The 22532-nt window shown below is 34.5% G+C and overlaps 2 protein-coding genes across 3 annotated transcripts in view; both read right to left on the reverse strand.

Annotated features, from left to right (window-relative positions):
* The window catches only part of LOC111510203 (myrosinase 1), a 408217-nt gene that overhangs the window by 62582 nt on the left and 323103 nt on the right, over window positions 1–22532 (reverse strand). The gene's annotated exons all lie outside the window — the stretch shown is intronic.
* The window catches only part of LOC111516085 (probable G-protein coupled receptor CG31760), a 155276-nt gene continuing 137776 nt past the window's right edge, over window positions 5033–22532 (reverse strand). Inside the window, exons 8-15 of one of the 2 annotated variants that reach the window (XM_074171468.1) lie at window positions 15590–15722; window positions 15384–15537; window positions 11810–11919; window positions 10634–10848; window positions 9918–10056; window positions 8444–8549; window positions 7774–7917; window positions 5033–6884 (exon numbers count right to left, since the gene is read on the reverse strand). In XM_074171468.1, the coding sequence (XP_074027569.1) occupies window positions 6693–6884; window positions 7774–7917; window positions 8444–8549; window positions 9918–10056; window positions 10634–10848; window positions 11810–11919; window positions 15384–15537; window positions 15590–15722 (1193 nt within the window). In that variant the 3' untranslated portion in view covers window positions 5033–6692. The remainder of the gene's footprint in view (window positions 6885–7773; window positions 7918–8443; window positions 8550–9917; window positions 10057–10633; window positions 10849–11809; window positions 11920–15383; window positions 15538–15589; window positions 15723–22532) is intronic. The other variant, XM_074171469.1, reaches the window with a different exon arrangement.

The following is a 22532-nucleotide window of genomic DNA, read 5'->3' on the forward strand; positions in this document are numbered from 1 at the left end:
TTACATTTGTTTTATTCTCAATAATTGGAACAACTTCGAAGCGAAGCAAACCAAATTCTGGATAACATTGATAACTGAAGAAACGATATAATGGAAAAAAATGTAACCTATATAGCTATAGTGTTCACTAAAATTCAACACTTATTTGACATTGATTAAATTTTGGTGTTATCTACCACAAGCATACATTCATTTCAAGGTGCGTATTCACCAAAAAAGCGAGCACGAGCGAACAAGAGTGAACGAACATTCTGCATCAATATTCGTCTGGTGAGTACGGGCTAGCGGGCGAGCGAACGTATGCTAGTTCGCGTTCAGAAAAGATCGAGAAGAAGGCGGTACTACAGGTGCGAACACGAGCAAACATACACGAATGCTCGCTCGTGCTCACTTTTTCTCAAACATTTCCTCAATGAAATTGCTGTCAGATCAATAGTTACATATTAGTTGAATGTGACATTTGAAGAAATAAACAGAATAAAATGAATATGTTGAAAACATATATCTGTTGTGGTGTTTTATAAATGTTTTTCATAGCTGGGCATTAACTCGTTAATCTTTAATTAACGAAGTTAACATTTCCACTAACGGACTAACTTTTGAATTGACCTGAAAAATAAATTCAATTCAATTTATCCAAGTATTCCAAGTCTGTAAATCGTTAATCCAGTACAGAACTGTGTCATACTGTCACTGTCACAGAGTCACAGGCAGTGAATATGGCCTATGCTCCTGAAGCCTTTGACCATATTTCTAGACTTGTCTGGTTGAGGGTTTGTTGTGTATTCGTGGCCTGCTGCTCATTTAGTAAGTTAGCAGTACTCACGTTAACAAAAATATTATCTTAATCTGCATAATCTTAAAAAAAAAGGTTTCAATCATCCCCAAGAACGATAAACTAATGAAAACACTTTTTCACTCCACAGTTTCCAGTTCTACCAGAACTGGTGAAAATCTTGTGAATTTGTGAAAGCAATTCAAATTTCTGTGAAGGAAATTATATATATTTCCAAAATATTGTTATTTTTGTATTAGTGGCTCATTCTTGTTAGATTAATGTTTTTTTAATCTTTCAATGTGACAAAGGCATAGTTAAAGGGAAAACAAAAAAAGGGATGAAGGATATTGAACCCGTATGCTTGTCATAGATATAAGTTAACATACCTTTAATCTATAATTTACTATTATCTAACATTTTGACTAGTAGTATCACACTTTGAAGCACATAGTCTAATTAATTCTATATAAAAATCAGTCAGAGATTTTTTAATTCACAATTTAAGACATTACGATTGATCACTCAAATCTGTTCAAATGAGAAAGTGTTCATTCCCATTTTCTCTTTCAGAAATTGTATAATATGATACTTTTAACTAAGAGTCAAAATATGTTGAGATCAGTAGCATATTTGTGAAATCGAGACTATTCTCAACATTCAAAAAGCATGTGATGTCTATTTAGATTCTAATGTTGCTTTTCTATTCAGTATAAAACGATTGAGTCAAAATATTTTTATATCAGCTAAGAGCAAATCTTTTGTAATATTATCAGGTGGACTGAAAAGTTCATAGGTTAACGTTAACACACAGATGGCGCTACTAGTATTAAATCCATATGATTTTCAGTTAACTGTAACTCTAACCTTTAAAAGACTAGTGTACAAATTTCACAGTTGCTCGATCATCAATTTGTGGGATAGAACATTTTGTGTCAAGTAATTTTGTTAATTTGAAGACAATGGAAGAAAAGGATTATCCTGTGTTAATAAAGCATTGCTTTTTGGCGAAAAAAACCATTGTTGAGACAAAGGCTTGGCTTGATAAACACTATTTCGACTTTGCACCAGAAAAATCAATCGTTGAGAAGTGGTTTGCTAAATTTGAACGAGGTGAAATGAGCACTGAGGAGGATGCTCGCCGTGGACGCTCCAAAACGTAGAAACGGTATAGAAAAATTGCGTGACTGCTATAATCTTTGTATCGCTCTCGACTGCAACTATATTGAATAATAAATCAAATTTTGTCAAAAACATATTTTTCTATGCTAGCCTATGAAGTTTTTAGCCCAACTGTATGATCTATGAAATATTCATTGCTAGTTCAGGCATTCCAAAATTTGTTAGCCTGTTCAAAGTTTGAGTTTGTTCTGTAATTCTTCTAGGAGTAGGTTTTCATTATTTCTCAGTGTTGTAAGGATTTCAAATTTCTGATACAATTGGTTAGAATTACTGTGAAGAGTTTCAATCACAGTGGGAAGTCAACGTTAAATGATCAAGATTGAATTACCAAGTGACGGTCTAATGGTGAAAAATATTCATGAATTCATCACTACATTTTGAAACCACTATAAAAAGTGTGACATGTACATTCTAAATCATTTGGGAGTTTTTGTAATTTAATATTAAACTTTGGCAAAAAAAAATCCAAAAGTGGGGTTACTTCTCAATATATATATGGAAAAAAGTTAGTTGAAATAGTTTTTCAGAATACAATAATTTCTAGACTGAATTGAAAGGGGTATTTTTAAAGTAGACATACATTTTTGGGTAAGAAATATTTTGGCTTTCTACTTCTCCATATTTATACAAAAAATGTGAGAATCTTGCAGAGAAAGGAAGAAAGCAATTAATTTCAATATACACTCATTATAAAGATGTGTAATTCATGTATCATGTAATGTTATCCAGACTGCTGAAGAGGCAATTAGGCAAGTGTCTTATTCCGAAATATCAGATGTTCGCCATTGAGGATGACAGTGTTCCTTGTAAGTGAAATTTTACCTCTTTCAATTACAATATTGTTTATCAATCCTGTGAATGATATCTGATTCAATTCCAAAACGAATGTTTGAAGTACAAACTGGATAGAAAGAAATGTTTTTGTTTGATTCAATGTTCATATGAAAATAGTTGTTTCAAAAGCATTTTTTCTTTCGTGTAATTCAATGTTTATATGAAAATAGCTGTATCGGTAGGGCTTTTTCTTCCAGTTAGTGTCTGAAAGTTACTTCTTTGCATGAACTACACATCTTTGTATAGAGTTTTGAAATTGATTGTTTTCTTCATTTTTCTGAAATATTCCCACATTTTTTTTGTATGAATATGGATAAGTAGAAAGCAAAAACCTTTCCTTCCCAAATATTTCAAGTTCACATGCAAAACTTCAGCTACAAAAACTATTTTGATTATTTCCTTCTTTTTGTAAATCGCAAAACAAGAAAAACATACATAAAAACTCTTTAGTTTAGACAATGCTTTATTCTAGACATGTTTTCTTCAAAGTAGCGCCACTTTGAATGTTTGTTCTTCAAAATCAAAATAGATTTGTAAAAATTGGTTACAGTGGAGTAAAGCTTGAGGTCTGAAAACAGGAAAAAGTTGCTGGGGACTAGATCTGTAAAATACGGTGGATGCGGTAGCAATTCAAAGCCCAATTCATGCAATTTTGCCATCGTTTTCATTGATTTGTGACATGAAGCATTGTCTTGAAACACCACTTTCTTTTTCTTTAAATAGGTCCATTTTTTCGCGATTTCGTCCTTCAAACGCTCCAATAACGTTTGTAATAGTCGCTGTTGATGTTTTTTTTAAAGATAGTCGATAAATATACCATGCGTATAATAAAAATAATAATACTAATAATGGCTTTTATTGATGGTTCCATACAATTTCAACCAATCAAATGACAGGTGTCAATATCTGCGTATGATAAATCATACGCAGTTGTGAGCTCGCGCGGCACCCACTTTGAACTTAGCTTTCACATACCCAAATATTCATGCATGATATGTCCAACACGCTCCTTTGATATCTTAAAAGCCTCAGCTATCACTTTGAGGTCATAGAAAATAATTTTGTGGGCTTTTTTGTCGGTAACAGCGTCTTTGAAGCGTCCACTGCGTGCAAACCACTTCTCATCAGTTGATTTTCCTGGTGCAAAGTCCGAATGACGTTTATCAAGCCAAGCCTTGGCTTCAAGAGTATTTTTTTCGCCAAAAAGCAATGCTTTAATAACACGAAATTCCTTTTTTTCCATACACAAAACTTCTCTGTTCCGAAGAAGTTTTACCTGCAATGTCGTCAAGCTTCATAATGAGATCGACCCATCACTTCGTACTATGAAACTATGTTTATTTCGAGACAAAATGAGAGACAGTCTCTTGGCCAAAAATGAATAACTCATTGTTTCTACAGATAATATTTATTAATACTTCCAACATTTTTGAAATGAAACTAAAAATTATTTGCATACGAACAATTATGATTATACTTATGAATTGGGGCTGAACTAGAACTTTTTCAAATTGTTTTCAACTCCGTTTTGCATTCCTTTTCTTATTATTTTTTATATGTACATATATTTTTTTGTTTTGTCATCTATTTCTGAAATATCTTTATGTTTATATTGAACCATGTAACTGATGCAAATAAAAATTCTTTTTTTATTTCTTTTCACCGTAGTGTGCGCTGGTCAGGCCCTATCCCCCGAAGCCCCGATACATTTGAGAGGGCGAGCCAGCATTATCAACCAAAGACCACTCCTCACACCGTGGGGTAAGTGATCATTGGATCCGAGAATCATGTGCCCTGAGCAAGCGCAGTGAGCCAAGAATGACAGCCTTCATTTTATCCGTTTTTCCTCCTCTTTTCTGACGATATTTGTCTCGCCAGGAGCTGAAAACTCCACCACAAATATCGTTTTGCTCTGGTGGTCGAGAAGGACTACATCAGGCTTATTAGCTTGTAGGAGCCTGAGGGTGGGGAACGAATAGTTCCAATAAATTCGGCACTTCTCGTTTCTCACAATGGATTCAATATCCCCCGGAGCGTAGGGCGACACCGGTGTCTCGTCAATACTGTAAGAGTGCCGTAGTTTTCGACTTCAGCCCACTCGACCTGAGAAAAGCGAACGTCAGGCGTTTTGATAAGCCAAGGTCTCCAATGTTATTGAAGAAGACCCCATGCAGTGGCTTATCCTTGTGTCTCCGCAGAAGTAAGGTGATTTCTGCGGTTTTTATCTGAGCTTTTTGCTGAACGGGTTCCAACTTGGTGACAGAGTTGTGGTCACCTCGTTCAGAGTCGAACACTATACCGAGTTCATCAGCTGCTCGGGCAGCTGCCCTAAGGAAAAATGCTCCAATTCCTGCTCTCTCATGGTCACAGACCATGCAGAGAAGGGGATCCAAACTCCTGACGACTTTACAGGCTGTATCCAGCACCATTCTGGCATGCAGACACTCCAAACTCAAAAGTCAACGGCCTCCCTGTTGTCGGGGGAAGTACAACCGTGGAACGGACGATTTGGGATGTAAACTCCTATAGAGATGCATCATTTTTCGGGTCTTTACGTCGAGTTGATACAGCTCCTCCTGAGTCCACTTCACTACTCCAAACGAGTAGGGTAAGATAGGAACGGCAAGCATATTTGTTGCAGCAACTTTATTCTTCCACGACAGATCCGATGACCAGATCTGTCGAAGTTTGTGCTGATACTTGCCGCGGAGAGTTTTTCACTGCTGTTACCTCTTGTGAGTGGCGTTGTTCCACCCCGAGGTAAGTATACGTCTCTCTGGCATCCGGATGATGTAGGATGCTTCCATCTACGAGCTGCACATCCTCTCCATAGTCCCCGCATCGTCCTCTTTTGAGATGGACCATTGCACATTTGTCTTTCCCGAATTTCATACCGATAGCATGCGTGTACTCTTCCACCACCCTCAAGGACTGATGGAAATCCTTCTCTCCAGAGGCATAAAGTTTAAGATCATCCATATAACACAAATGGGTGAACTTGTGCCTCCGGTTTCCGGGGGTGCCACAGTTATATCCTCGAGTATTTCTGAGCGCAACGGATAATGGCAATAGTGAGATGCAGAAGAGAAGGGGACTGAGGGAATCACCCTGAAATACACCCCTTTTGAAAGTCACCCACCCTGTTTGGACTCTTGCTTGACCAGATGTAATGGTGAAGCGAATTCGCCAAAGTGGTATCAGTTGTTCAATGCATCTCACTATTTTGCCGGATACCGCAAGGCATCTGAGCAAATGCAAGATGAGCTCATGCGTAATTGTATCAAATGCCTTACGGTAATCGATCCAGACCATAGAGAGGTTACGCTTATATTGTATCGAGTCATCTCATCTCATCTATCGATGAGCAGGTTCTCTTAACATCCAGCGACTCCTCTCTTCGACCCTCTCTGCTCATATATCTATTCGAACACTCGGTCAACTGCAATATTATTATTATTATTATTTTCTACAACCTAATAAAAGTTTCTTCACACAAAATGTTCTTTCCCACAAACTGATAGTCCGACTGCTGTGAACTTTGTACACGTTTTTATTGAAGGTTAGGGTTAACTAAAAGTCATATGGATTCAATACCAGTAGCGCCATCTGTGTGTTAGCCTACGAACTTTTCAGTCCACCTAATGAAATGTAAACATGTTAAATGTAAGGTTCAACAGGTGTGTTGATCTGAATGATCCACCAGTATGGGTCTCAGTCGTTTGTAAGCAAATGAGGAGACACTTCTAAATGCTCGGCAGATCATGATGAACGACTCGTCGAAGTCAAATTAGTTTTATAATGGCACCGCCTCTCGATCCTCTTGACTCTTCTGTTTCCTCTTCATACTCAACCTGAACTTTTCCATCCCACCCCTGAGGGAGTGACGGCCTATGACGGTTCGTCAAAGTTCCTCGGGAGGTTTGCTTGGCTGACTCAGGTTGTATCCCTGTTTGGCAAGAGGGCTTTGAACGACGTTGGGTGCATTGAGGGCGGAGAAATATCCGCCAATTTTTGGTTTCACGTGTCTGTTATTGCTTTCCATGTGGACGATCTTCATGAATTCGATTTGGGCAGCCAGTTTCTGGATTTCTTCCTGAAAATGGATTTGAAGTGAACGTTTCAACAAGAAATTTGTGGGAGAATAATGAAAATTAATCTTATTTTCCGAACAGACCTCATATATGACGTGGGTGTTATTCATGATGCAAGGTTATATTTTGTTAATTCATCGTGTTCATATAGCGAAAACGTCCAGAAATTTCAGAACGAGAATTTCAGAACACAATAGAAGTTGTGAACTGAAGCAGACCAATTTTACATATGCTTGCCATCTTTTATAACCTTTTAGAGAACAACTGCTACTCCAACATGAACTACCACATATTACATACAGAAAAAGGACAAAAAATGAAGTTGCTGGAATCTCTGGAAATCAAAAATCGAAAACAATCACATTCTCCAATGAAGCACCAAAAAGAAGTTAATCACTGACCCTTATTAATTTTTGTTCTGAAATTGTTGTTAACCATTTTTGTTCTTAAAATTCACCTGCTCATCTAGAAATAATCGTTATTGATCGATTAGTGTAGTATTACTACGTTTTCCAAATCTACCTGTTAACCTAGAACAAATAATTACTAATTAAGTTCGATGGTTTGTTCAAAATGAATTTCATAATATAAAAATTACTTGACTATTATCATCTATAGAGCCAATAATTTTCATCAAGTAGGTTCCGTGTTAAGAATCACACGTTAAAAGGTAAGACCTCGTTAATCCTTAGCTCGCACAAGTTTCGACTTCTGAGGGTTGTCGTTCGTAGGGGTGCGACAGCTGGTTAACGGAAAAACAGATTTTAAAACAGATTTTTAAACAGAAGTACAGTGTATCTATGAATTTATAACTGAAGATATTGAGAGGATAAATTAATAATTCCCTATTAAATATCCTGTTTCTTTTATTACTCCTTGAACATTTCTTACCTTCAACTCCTCGTTCTCTTGAAAAAGATCCTGTGGTTCCTCAGGTACCAAGCCGATTCCATTCAACGAAAATGACGCAGTAACACCCCTAGATCTGGCCCTGTTGTCCCACTGATCACCCTGACCTCTCAAAACTCGTATAATCTGAACATGAAGAAAAGAAACAAAATAATAATTACTCTATCAAGTAGAATTCTGAACCGCCTCAGGTTCAGAGTTCATCGAAAACAATTTTTCGACGAGCGTTTCGCTAACCAAGTTAGCATCATTAGAAGATGAATAAGCCTCAGTCACCTTCTGATTAGAGAAACGCACGTTGAGAGCCAACATTTTTGTTCTGGGAAACGTGTTTTCAGGAAACAAGAATGTGGTAGGTAGGATAATCGAACGCACTTTAGTGTCAAGTGTCATTTGAAAAATTGTAGACAGTTGACACTTGACATAGGGAGTCGTGCGGGGATAAAAAATAAAATGGTGTACAGGATCACATGTCCGAGTCTTTTGTAAATCCTAACGTTGATAATAAAAGCTGCTTCCTATTAATTATTCATTGTTTCATTGAATTATCCAAGAAGTATTCCGATTAGGCTAGGCTAATATAGAGTATATAGGTATCTTTAATATCACATATAACAGATCATCCAAAACATGAATAGTACATGATACTCACCTTTGGACCAAAAACGAGAGCTATTGTTGTGCTTGTTGATAGTTGTGTCCGTATGAATCCCAATAGATATTTGATGTCAGGACCAGCTCGAGGAAATATGAATAAACTAAAAAAAATATCTTTTAAAAAGAAGACGATAACGGGGGATTTTGGTTGAATTATTTAACCAGACGTGGAAGAATGTCGTTGAGAATTTAGGAGGTTATGGTAGTAAATATTTCGTGTCCAAATAGTGGCCAAAATATCAGATTTATTTATAGGAGCCAAATTCTCAACTTATGTTCTTGTGGGGAATTGAAACGACTAAAAATTTCTGATTTTTAAAAAATAATCAAATAAAGAAGAAAATAAAATTAGTCATGCTCAGCATACTGAAATGTATGTACAATGATGAACATTGGTGATTATAAAAATTCAATACTTAAAAGTGTTTTTTCAAAAGGAAATTATTATTACACAACGTAATATAACATAATTATAACGAAGGCGAATTATATAATTGCCCTCAGGTCTACAGCTAGAGAGTTAGGTTATGCTGCGGCAAAAAATGTCTATTTTGCTCTCATTGAGTCAAACTTAAGATACGCAATCCAGTTCTGGGGTTCTTGCAGTAATGAATTCTTTGAGAGTGTATTTTTGCTGCAAAAGCGAGCGGTGCGGTATTTGTGCCAAGTAAATAGGTTGAGTTCCTCTTTTCCTGAAACACGGAACACTGACACTAACCTCAATCTACGTTTTAGAAGCTACATGTCTCGTTTACAAAAATTAATCTTTATATGGAAATAACAATCACACTGCATTAAATCCAATTAATTATCCCTAAATCCACACTGATCAAATACTCAATAATCTACGTCGGTGTCAAAATGTATAGTAAACTTCCTGAAGATATAAAGAATATGGATTCTCCTAAAACTTTTAGAAAAAAGTCATATGAAAGACTGGCATTTAAAGCCTATTACAATCTGACAGAATATTTTGATGACGAACGATATGAAATTGACGGTGCTTGTATGTAATACCTAATATATGTGTACTTTTACTTAAATGTGATTATTTATATGTATCATTTTCCTGTAGTTATGTAATTGTATATTTATCTAGATGTAGTATTTTACATGTTCTCTTTTTACTAGTGTTTGTCAATACGGTCATGTATCTATGATAATAAACACATACTCTCTCTCTCTCTCTCGCTCTCTCACACACATAATGGCATCAATAGGTCTTTTAAACAAAATGTGTGTGAGATACCTCACACACATTTTGTTTTATTCAAATTCAAAGATATGAAGAGCCTAATGGAATACCCTCTATAATTCAACATTCTCACATGCATAGAACAAATTACTATCGGTGTAGATTGAAGTGTAAATTGGACATATTCGTAATTATCATGTGATTAGTATTTGACCTAATTGAAATCTGATGATTTGGAACTACCATAAAATAACAGTGGAGATGAAATACTCACTGAAATGCGATCATCATGATGTTTACAATGGCGATATTGTAAATTGCATAGCTAATCAGTCTGGCTTCATTATATAATGATTCGGCATTTCTGACGCTGTAACATACTCTTATACCCCATGCTAGAAAAAGGACTTCACCTAGAAACAATTAAATATGTGTTCAATTTACAGACAGTATGTCAAAAATCGATGAAAAAACTAGAGTTCCCTCTTTGGAAAAATAAAGTTGATGATGAAATGTAATGATTGAAACGTCGCATTGGAAATCAGTTCATATGAGACCATATCAAATATAAAACAGTATTGAAAGTTCTCCTGCGTTTTTAATATCATTCCAAATGGAGGAGGTAGGGCCAGAAATTCTGGTTTTTGACGAATATTTCAAAAACATTCATTGATATTCTCGATTTGAAAAAAGATTATTTTAGTTCCTTGAAATAGGAAACTTTTGTCCAAATCAACCGTTTTTGTAGGTCTTACCAATAGTGGAATCAAATAAAAAAACGACCTGTATATACCTTCCTGACTGTTTTTTTTATTTGATTTGGTCCTCTTCGTAATTTTCACAGTATCTATTTTTTGTTTGTCACTAACTTCTGTAGGTATTTACTTTGTTTTTGAAATATTTCCAATGGGAACTTTTGAATTTGACTCTTGATGTATCTCAGAATTTAGGAAAACCTGTAGAACCCTCCATAATTGCGAACATTCTCACCTATCGCCAAACTATGATCCCACCAATTGTAGACGCACTGTTTGAATCTCAAGTTCTCATTATCAACAATATCCTCGGCGTTCGGAGTATCCGAAAAAGTCCACGTTCCCAAGTATATCAGCATCACTAAAAGAATAGGCACCATCCATTGAAGTAGTTGCTTGTCTGTAAGTTTCACTTTGTGAGCAGATTTCACTCTATAAGTTAAGGACACTCTAGAACAAATTTTAAATTTAGCAGCCGAACTTTTGAATTTATGAATTTTGACAACTAGTTTGGGATCTATTGGTTTTTTCATAGAATTTTACAAGTCGTGTTTTGAGATCAATACTCAATGATTTTGATATGTTGATTTGATACGATGATTGATCAAAAATCCTGATTTCAAAACTGTCAATGACCAACTAGAACTATGCAGCTCTTTTGTTTTGAATTTGTGAATTTTGACAACAAGTTTAGGATCCATCGGTATTTGGAGCATTTCACAAGTTTGTAGATCAATACTCATTGATTTTGATATGACGATTTGATACGATGATTGATCAAAAATCCCGATTTCAAAACTGTCAATGACCAACTAGAACTATGCAGCTTTTTTGTTTTGAATTTGTGAATTTTGACAAGTTTACCATCCATTGGTATTTGGAGCATTCCACAAGAAGTGTTTTCAGATCAATACTCAGTGATTTCGATATGTTAATTTGATACGATGATTGATTAAAACCCCAATTTCAAAATTGTTAATGACCAATTGGAACTATGCAGCTCTTTTCTTTTGAATTTGTGAATTTTGACAACTAGTTTGGGATTCATTGGTATTTGGAGCATGTTATTGAACTTAAATGATTATTGTTTTAGTAGCTCAGCTAAGGTATCGATAATTCAGGTAACATTTTTGTCATTTCAGGTACAGGTTTAATTTGACTACTTAAATGACATTGACTATATTATTGTATATTTAAGGATTTGTTTGTTAAACTCTGACAGTTCAATATACCGAAACCGATCGTAACAAATAAAAATCTTAGCAGAAATTAGACAGAAGTTATTTTTTCAATCCTATGTTTAACTATGTTAGTGTTCATTTTCAGAAATTTGCAAGTGGTTTCATATTTCAGTTAATTGAAAGTGCGTGTAAACGTTTGAAATTTCAAAATATAAAACCTTCATTTTTACCTCCATGTTTTCATTAATAATGCTGTATAAGTAACACAAAATCCCAAATGTCTGGACCATTTTGTAGCTATACATGAATATTGATCCAGAATAGGAAAGATAGCAGCCATCTGAAATATAATAAATTGTCATTAATGTCTTCGTGCAACTTCGTCGCTTGTTGATACTGAAAATATCAATTGAAAGAATTATCTCGCAGATATTTAGACTTCTTCATAAAAGCCTTTTATTTAATATGATGATTGAAAATACCAATTTCAAAACCGTCAAAACGACCAACTAGAACTATGCAGCTCTTTTGTTTTGAATTTGTGAATGTTGACAACACGTTTAGGATCCATTGGTATTTGGAGCATTCCACAAGTAGTGTTTTTAGATGAATACTCAGTGATTTTGATATTTCAATTTGATACGATGATTGATTAAAAATGCCAACTTCAAAATCGCCAATGAACAACTAGAACTTTCCTTTTAAATTTGTGAATTTTGACAACTAATTTGGGATCCATTGGTATTTGGAGCATTCCACAAGTAGTGCTTTTAGATCAATACTCAATGATTATGATATGTTGATTTGATATGATGATTGATCAAACTAGAACTATGCAGCTCTTTACTTTTGAATTTGTGAATTTTGACAACTAGTTTAGGATCCATTGGTATTTGGAGTATTCCACAAGTAGTGTTTTTAGATGAATACTCAGGGATTTTGATATTTCAATTTGATACGATGATTGATTAAAAATGCCAACTTCAAAATCGCCAATGAACAACTAGAACTTTTCTTTTAAATTTGTGAATTTTGACAACTAATTTAGGATCCATTGGTATTTGGAGCATTCCACAAGTAGTGCTTTTAGATCAATATTCAGTGATTTTGATATGATGATTGATCAAACTAGAACTATGCAGCTCTTTACTTTTGAATTTGTGAATTTTGACAACTAGTTTAGGATCCATTGGTATTTGGAGTATTCCACAAGTAGTGTTTTTAGATGAATACTCAGGGATTTTGATATTTCAATTTGATACGATGATTGATTAAAAATGCCAACTTCAAAATCGCCAATGAACAACTAGAACTTTCCTTTTAAATTTGTGAATTTTGACAACTAATTTAGGATCCATTGGTATTTGGAGCATTCCACAAGTAGTGCTTTTAGATCAATACTCAGTGATTTTGATATGTTGATTTGATATGATGATTGATTAAGCTAGAACTATGCAGCTATTTCCTTTTGAATTTGTGAATTTTGACAACTAATTTAGGATCCATTGGTATTTGGAGCATTCCACAAGTAGTGCTTTTAGATCAATACTCAGTGATTTTGATATGTTGATTTGATATGATGATTGATTAAGCTAGAACTATGCAGCTATTTCCTTTTGAATTTGTGAATTTTGACAACTAGTTTAGGATCCATTGGTATTTGGAGAATTCCACAAGTAGTGCTTTTAGATCAATATTCAGTGATTTTGATATGATGATTGATTAAACTAGAACTATGCAGCTCTTTCCTTTTGAATTTGTGAATTTTGACAACTAGTTTAGGATCCATTGGTATTTGGAGTATTTCACAAGTAGTATTTTTAGAGCAATACACAGTGATTTTGATATGTTATGGGACTTAAATGATTATTGCTTTGGTGTCTCATCAAACTATATCTCTTATACTATACAAAAATGTTAAGGATACTCTACGATTTATTTTTATGTGCCAGTGAAAAAGTACATTTTTTTATCTTCGACAATAACTATTTAATAATGAATAAATAAGGTAAGACCTTTTGAAACTTTTATTTTTTCACTGGCACAGAAAAATAAACCGCGTAGTATACCTGACATTTCTTTTGTAGTACGAGAGGTACACTTCAATGCTTTTGTTTCGAAAATTCAATTTTCCATTGATATTTTCCAGATGAAGTGAAAATGACATTTAACAAAATTATTGAATAGTGTAGATTGTAGACTATTTCGTTGGTTAATTAAAATCCACTATGAAGTGCACACACTGTGGTCACTCATCAGTAACCTTTGATCCTTTCTGGGATCTGTCCCTTCCCATACCACAAAGAACTGGCCAATTGAGTTTGCCACATTGCTTGGATTCTTTCACAAGAGAGGAAACTCTGGATGGAGATGAAAAACCAATGTGTTCGAGGTGCAAGCAAAAGAGAAAATGTACAAAGTCATTATCAATCTATAAGTTTCCCCGTATTTTAGTAAGTCATTTGAAAATATTCTCTCCAATGGAAAGATTCAGAGGCAAATTGAATGTTTCCTTTGACTTTTCTTCGGATGGTTTAGATATGAGCAGTTATGCAGCAGACAATATGGCTCCTTGTCGTTATAATCTGTATGCACTTTCAAATCACAGACACTCATATAGTGGCATGTGGTATGAATACAACGATTCACACGTGTTCCCAATTTCGCCAAAATCACTTGTGAGCGATGAGGCATATCTCCTCTTTTATGAACAGGAGGGAACGAAGCAGCACCTTAGATGTGATTTTTTTATAATCTTAGTTCTTTGGATTGATTTGTATTTCATGATTGTTCCAAATTTCATTATTTATTTTAGTATTAAATCATAAGACGGATTACAAATAAAATTAGTGAAAAATTCAATTCCATGAATTATTATTTCAAAACTGAGAAGACATTGTCGTTTCTCGAACCATCAAGTTGTTTGACGTCATAGTACCACCATAGATTCAGGAAAAATAGCCTCTGCGGCTCCAATTCGAGAGAATAGAATAGAATAGAATAGAATTTATTGTTTCATTCAAATACATAGATATAATATATGAGCACAGAGAATATAGCGAACCAAAATTATAGTACGTTATGCTATTTTGGAATAATGATATATGTGATATAGATTAATTTAAATATATAAATATGTTTTTTGTGTACAGTAAATACAACGCACCACAATGTGTGTAATATTACAATCTGAGCAAACAAATATAACAAAACAATAATACAAATTACTACAGAGCAAGCTCGTGTGTAGCAAACAGTAATACCGTAATTTTAAATATGTCTCTAGTGCAACGTTTGTAAGTGTTATGTGTCGCGTAATACAGGACTATGAACTCAGACATAATTATTTGCAACAGAATTTAAGAAAAAAAAATGAGTAAAAAAAGGCTGAAAAAAAAGATATGGGGTAGAGATATGTCGGTAGACAGTAGTTGAATATAAAATGTGTGAGTTTGAAAATGTGAATACAACTTTTTATTGTATTGGATGATATAACAATTGCAACAACTGGTTGGAATTCTCAACGATCCACAGTGTTATTTTTGATTTGAAGGAATTGAGAAACTTAATATCCCTAATTGATTTATCTACAATATTGTACAATTTTTTACCGAGATAATTGAAACTGTATCTCGTCAACTTATAGTTAAAGGATGGAACTTGTGTTATATCGCTCCGAATGTCAATTCCTTACCCCAGAAACAACTGAATGGCACCGTGTACAATGATTTCGTCGTCACCTGGTATATTTGCGAGGATGACACATAAGCGATGATGATCAGTGATCAGTGTTTGAATCCTTACCTCTAAATACATTGTTGCACAGCCAAAAAGAGTAATACTGAGAAATATCGGGCTTGCTACCTTGAAAACTTTCAGTTTTCTGTGTTTAAACATATATACATTCAGAGCTATAGTCCAAACAACACATATAATTGAAAACGTCAGTAAGGCAATCCTGGAACAGAACGGAAGTTTAGGAGAACGTTTTTGCACGCGTGGAAACTCACCTAAAGGGCCAATGATATGTAGCCAAACACGGCGATAGATCAGTACAGAAATGACACCCAGGTGCACATTTCCTGCATTGAAAAACGGTTTTCCACGAGGTACTTCTATTTTCCACGAGTTCAGACCACGCTTCTGAAATGATTAAATTCGGTTAGGTAGAAAAGAAGAATATAACACTTACAAATGATATTGATCCCTAAATGCTATAGTTTTCGTTAGTCCATATTTAGATAACACATACAAACTGGATGGTTTGCCACTCGAGAGCATGCCACGTATAATTGTCCGTGTGAAAAAATTGGTTTGCTCAAATCCAAGCCACAAACGGACATTGTTTGGCCTTGAGACGTATCAATAGTCCTGTCTAGATATTAGGGACTAGTGGTGTTGATATGTTTTCATCTCGGAACTTGCCATTTGAAATGATGGCTTTGACAACGTTTCTCATTAATTTTTTTATGACTAATCGCGTATAGTTGCACAGCCGTGTTGAATTTTAATTGCCCGGCAACTCCAGTGAGTTCAAAAACTCATAAACATCGGTCAAACCGTTTCCGAAGTGTATGACAACTAACACTGTGACATGAGATTCGAAGATTCTCACGGTTAAAGTATGATGAGCTGTTTTCTCGGGTTTCGCTCCGTGTCCTGTGTATTTCATCCCTATAAGGATTATTTTCACAACGTTTCGGCAAAGTCTCATTTGCCATCTTCTGGTGATGTCTGGTTTTTTCAACCAGACTGATTAGTTCGAACTCTGTGTCTCTATTTATAGGGATGGATGTTTCCATCCCATGATTGTGACAGGACTTACATCGGCCAGACCAACAGACGAATCAACATACGCAAAGATGAACACAAACTAGCAGTGAAGGGAAAAGTCACCACGTCTTCTCTCTTCCAACACGTACTGCAGACATGACATAACATCAATTTCGATAACACAAAAATACTAGCAAGCAACGAAAACTTTTACTCGCGAACAATCAGAGAGGCTATCGAAATTGAAAAATGACCTAATAATATGAACAAGAGGGATGATGAGCAAAGATTACCATCAACATGAAGATCCGTTTTATCGCTTCGCACAAGCAATCAGACCGCTCAACCCCAGAAGCAAAACTCGGCACATGGCAATACAGGTACAAGAACAAAACTGGTAGTCGAGCAAACACAGGTAGTGGCAGCAACAAAGTTAAAGGGAAACATCCATCCCTATAAATTGAGACACAGATTTCGAACTAATCAGTCTGGTTGACAAAACCAGATATTACCAGAAGATGGCAAATGAGACTTTGCCGAAACGTTGTGAAAATAATCCTTATGGGGATAAAATACACAGAACCCGGAGCGAAACCCGAGAAAACATCTCATCATATTTATATATATATATATATATATATATATATATATATATATATATATATATATATATATATATATATATATATATATATAGCACGACTGGCTAAGTTAAGAAACAGCACGGGGATTGGAACGGGTGTGCAGTCGGAGACAAGAAAAATGAGAACTCTTTTTTCTGTTCAAGCTTTCGAGACTTTATTGACTCTTCTTCAGGAACTGAAAGCTGAGGTTATGTATATGAAGCAAGCATGAGAAGAATTGTTTTCTTAAAACACTTTGAAAATGTGATGATTTATGAACACTCATGATACTGGATAACTGGTTAAAACTGAGAACATTATAATAAAATGTGGATGGCACTAATAACATTAGATTGTTGTAAAACATTTTTTACAATTTTTATACATCTTGTGAAAGGGACATGTCCAAGTCAACTGCCGAGTTGACAGAAAAAAATATTTTCAAACACCTTTTTCTTGAAATGGTTGAAATTAATAAGTCTTCTAATTGTATGAATAAGAGAACTGACATTGATAATCTCAGCAGTATATACAGTAACTTGCTGGAACTATACCAAAACTCATATTGATAATAATGAAAATTGTATCAATCAACTTTCCCTTTAGAGTCAAAGATTATCAAATCATCATGCCCATTGAAAAATGACATTTATGTGAAGGTATGACATTTGTCAAACCAAAAAAACTCCGTTGATGTTTAACTTTTTTCGTCGATTTATATGTTCAATTAATTGTTTTTTACTCATTTTTACTGTAGGTATGATTTAATTTTATTCATTGGCAAAAAAACCCACAACTCAATAAATTATAGGCACCTGAAGAAGCGAAAGCTTGGCAAAGTGAAGCAGAGTTTTTGATTTTTGATTTTTTGACTGAGAGACCCCTTTATTCCATTCTACTGTATATATATATATATATATATATATATATATATATATATATATATATATATATATATATATATATATATATATATATATATATATATATACATATTTTCCAGCTTACTTCATAACTTGGCTTGAAAAATCAACAAAACCAATTTTTCATTTTTACGGAGGTCAAAAAATTCGATGCTATAATTTGGCGAACGAATCGGGAACAAATTTTCTATATTTTGGCGAAAGACACGGTTTTTTCAATTTTTTTAAAATAATCGGTTTCGTTTTGTATTATTCCATTACCCTTCTCTCCAATGCAGAGAACATGAAACGAAATCCTCGGTGAAGTTATATTTTCCAGCTTACTTCATAACTTGGCTTGAAAAATCAACAAAACCAATTTTTCATTTTTACGGAGTTCAAAAAATTCGATGCTATAATTTGGCGAATGAATCGGGAACAAATTTTCTATATTTTGGCGAAAGACACGGTTTTTTCATTTTTTTTTAAAAATAATCGGTTTCGTTTTGTATTATTCCATTACCCTTCTCTCCAATGCAGAGAACATGAAACGAAATCCTCGGTGAAGTTATATTTTCCAGCTTACTTCATAACTTGGCTTGAAAAATCAACAAAACCAATTTTTCATTTTTACGGAGTTCAAAATTTTCGATGCTATAATTTGGCGAATGAATCGGGAACAAATTTTCTATATTTTGGCGAAAGACACGGTTTTTTCAATTTTTTTAAATAATCGGTTTCGTTTTGTATTATTCCATTACCCTTCTCTCCAATGCAGAGAACATGAAACGAAATCCTCGGTGAAGTTATATTTTCCAGCTTACTTCATAACTTGGCTTGAAAAATCAACAAAACCAATTTTTCATTTTTACGGAGTTCAAAATTTTCGATGCTATAATTTGGCGAATGAATCGGGAACAAATTTTCTATATTTTGGCGAAAGACACGGTTTTTTCAATTTTTTAAAAATAATCGGTTTCGTTTTGTATTATTCCATTACCCTTCTCTCCAATGCAGAGAACATGAAACGAAATCCTCGGTGGAGTTATATTTTCCAGCTTACTTCATAACTTGGCTTGAAAAATCAACAAAACCAATTTTTCATTTTTACGGAGTTCAAAAAATTCGATGCTATAATTTGACGAATGAATCGGGAACAAATTTTCAATATTTTGGCGAAAGACACGGTTTTTTCAATTTTTTAAAATAATCGGTTTCGTTTTGTATTATTCCATTACCCTTCTCTCCAATGCAGAGAACATGAAACGAAATCCTCGGTGAAGTTATATTTTCCAGCTTACTTCATAACTTGGCTTGAAAAATCAACAAAACCAATTTTTCATTTTTACGGAGTTCAAAATTTTCGATGCTATAATTTGGCGAATGAATCGGGAACAAATTTTCTATATTTTGGCGAAAGACACGGTTTTTTCAATTTTTTAAAAATAATCGGTTTCGTTTTGTATTATTCCATTACCCTTCTCTCCAATGCAGAGAACATGAAACGAAATCCTCGGTGGAGTTATATTTTCCAGCTTACTTCATAACTTGGCTTGAAAAATCAACAAAACCAATTTTTCATTTTTACGGAGTTCAAAAAATTCGATGCTATAATTTGACGAATGAATCGGGAACAAATTTTCAATATTTTGGCGAAAGACACGGTTTTTTCAATTTTTTAAAATAATCGGTTTCGTTTTGTATTATTCCATTACCCTTCTCTCCAATGCAGAGAACATGAAACGAAATCCTCGGTGAAGTTATATTTTCCAGCTTACTTCATAACTTGGCTTGAAAAATCAACAAAACCAATTTTTAATTTTTACGGAGTTCAAAATTTTCGATGCTATAATTTGGCGAATGAATCGGGAACAAATTTTCTATATTTTGGCGAAAGACACGGTTTTTTCAATTATTTTAAAATAATCGGTTTCGTTTTGTATTATTCCATTACCCTTCTCTCCAATGCAGAGAACATGAAACGAAATCCTCGGTGAAGTTATATTTTCCAGCTTACTTCATACCTTGGCTTGAAAAATCAACAAAACCAATTTTTAATTTTTACGGAGTTAAAAATTTTCGATGCTATAATTTGGCGAATGAATCGGGAACAAATTTTCTATATTTTGGCGAAAGACACGGTTTTTTCAATTATTTTAAAATAATCGGTTTCGTTTTGTATTATTCCATTACCCTTCTCTCCAATGCAGAGAACATGAAACGAAATCCTCGGTGAAGTTATATTTTCCAGCTTACTTCATACCTTGGCTTGAAAAATCAACAAAACCAATTTTTCATTTTTACGGAGTTCAAAAAATTCGATGCTATAATTTGGCGAATGAATCGGGAACAAATTTTCTATATTTTGGCGAAAGACACGGTTTTTTCAATTTTTTAAAATAATCGGTTTCGTTTTGTATTATTCCATTACCCTTCTCTCCAATGCAGAGAATATGAAACGAAATCCTCGGTGAAGTTATATTTTCCAGCTTACTTCATAACTTGGCTTGAAAAATCAACAAAACCAATTTTTCATTTTTACGGAGTTCAAAATTTTCAATGCTATAATTTGGCGAATGAATCGGGAACAAATTTTCTATATTTTGGCGAAAGACACGGTTTTTTCAATTTTTTTTAAAATAATCGGTTTCGTTTTGTATTATTCCATTACCCTTCTCTCCAATGCAGAGAACATGAAACGAAATCCTCGGTGGAGTTATATTTTCCAGCTTACTTCATAACTTGGCTTGAAAAATCAACAAAACCAATTTTTCATTTTTACGGAGTTCAAAATTTTCGATGCTATAATTTGGCGAATGAATCGGGAACAAATTTTCAATATTTTGGCGAAAGACACGGTTTTTTCAATTTTTTAAAAATAATCGGTTTCGTTTTCTATTATTCCATTACCCTTCTCTCCAATGCAGAGAACATGAAACGAAATCCTCGGTGAAGTTATATTTTCCAGCTTACTTCATACCTTGGCTTGAAAAATCAACAAAACCAATTTTTCATTTTTACGGAGTTCAAAAAATTCGATGCTATAATTTGGCGAACGAATCGGGAACAAATTTTCTTTATTTTGGCGAAAGACACGGTTTTTTCAATTTTTTAAAATAATCGGTTTCGTTTTGTATTATTCCATTACCCTTCTCTCCAATGCAGAGAACATGAAACGAAATCCTCGGTGAAGTTATATTTTCCAGCTTACTTCATAACGGCTTGAAAAATCAACAAAACCAATTTTTCATTTTTACGGAGTTCAAAAAATTCGATGCTATAATTTGGCGAATGAATCGGGAACAAATTTTCTATATTTTGGCGAAAGACACGGTTTTTTCAATTTTTTAAAATAATCGGTTTCGTTTTGTATTATTCCATTACCCTTCTCTCCAATGCAGAGAACATGAAACGAAATCCTCGGTGAAGTTATATAGTGTGTCAATTTGAAAACTTCCCACCCTCAATATCTCCCTTCCAGTACATAATATGAAAAAATGGTCAGACAGGTCAACTTTATTTGCAAGGGGGACACTCTGAATGAATATTTTCAACCCTCGGGGTTCAACCCCCTAGGAGGGGTGGATGTTACCCTCAGAATTTCAAATGGAAAGGGGGGTCAAGTGGCACATCATTTTGAAGGGCATTCAATTCTCTTGCCAATGATACCTTTTTCATTAGTTTTTGATGAGCAGTTTTTGAACAATAACGTTCCAAACGAACGGTGATTAGAAGTGAATAAGAATAAATGATTAAAACTCGCCCGCACTAGATGTTTGGTATTCAGGTTGGTATTCAAAACAAATGATTGTAATGGACTATTGGAAAAGGTGAGCATCGTAACAGGTAGCATCGTTCCAACCCTTGAGTAATATTCGAATTCGTGGAAGTGAGAGGAATGTAGAACTACTTAGTTAACGAAATACGCATCGAGTGCAAACAAAAAATACTAAATTGCAAAAAACAAATTTCAACCATCTTGTTACGCTTTATCTGATAATATGTTCAAAATGTTGTCCATTCTGCTCTAAACAGTAATACAGTCTGTTTTCGAACTCCTCTCGAACATTTTGGAAAACTTCACCACTAATTGACCGGCATGCTGCTGTAATTCGTCCTTTGAGGTCATCCATATCAGTGGGCTGTGTTTTATAAACGACAGATTTGAGATATCCCCAAAGAAAAAAATCTAATGGAGTCAAATCCGGTGATCTCGGTGGCCACTCAATTGATCCCCTTTTGCCAATCCATCTCTCCCGGAATCGCTCGTTCAACCATTGTCGGACGGGGCGAAAATAATGAGGTGGCGCACCGTCCTGTTGGAAATGTAACAAATCTTCCTGCAACAGTAAATTACCGTGTGCATCAATTTGAGTTTCGAGCTCGTGAGTTATAAGTGGATCGATAGGTGCTTGAAGCATATCTAGGTACAGATCACCATTCAAGTTTTCTTCAAAAAATAAAGGTCCGATAATGGCATTTCCAAGAATACCAGCCCAAACATTAACTTTTTGTGGGTGTTGTGTATGTCCTTCTCGAAAATTGTGAGGGTTTTCGTCACTCCAATAGCGACAATTTTGCCTATTAACATTGCCATTCAGGAAAAATGAACATTCATCACTGAAACAGATATTGAACAGAAGATTAGGTAAAGC

This window comes from Leptinotarsa decemlineata, unplaced genomic scaffold (assembly GCF_025532065.1).
Source record: "Leptinotarsa decemlineata unplaced genomic scaffold, Ldec_3_MD MMD2_tig00000010_RagTag_RagTag, whole genome shotgun sequence".
Lineage (NCBI taxonomy): Eukaryota > Metazoa > Arthropoda > Insecta > Coleoptera > Chrysomelidae > Leptinotarsa > Leptinotarsa decemlineata.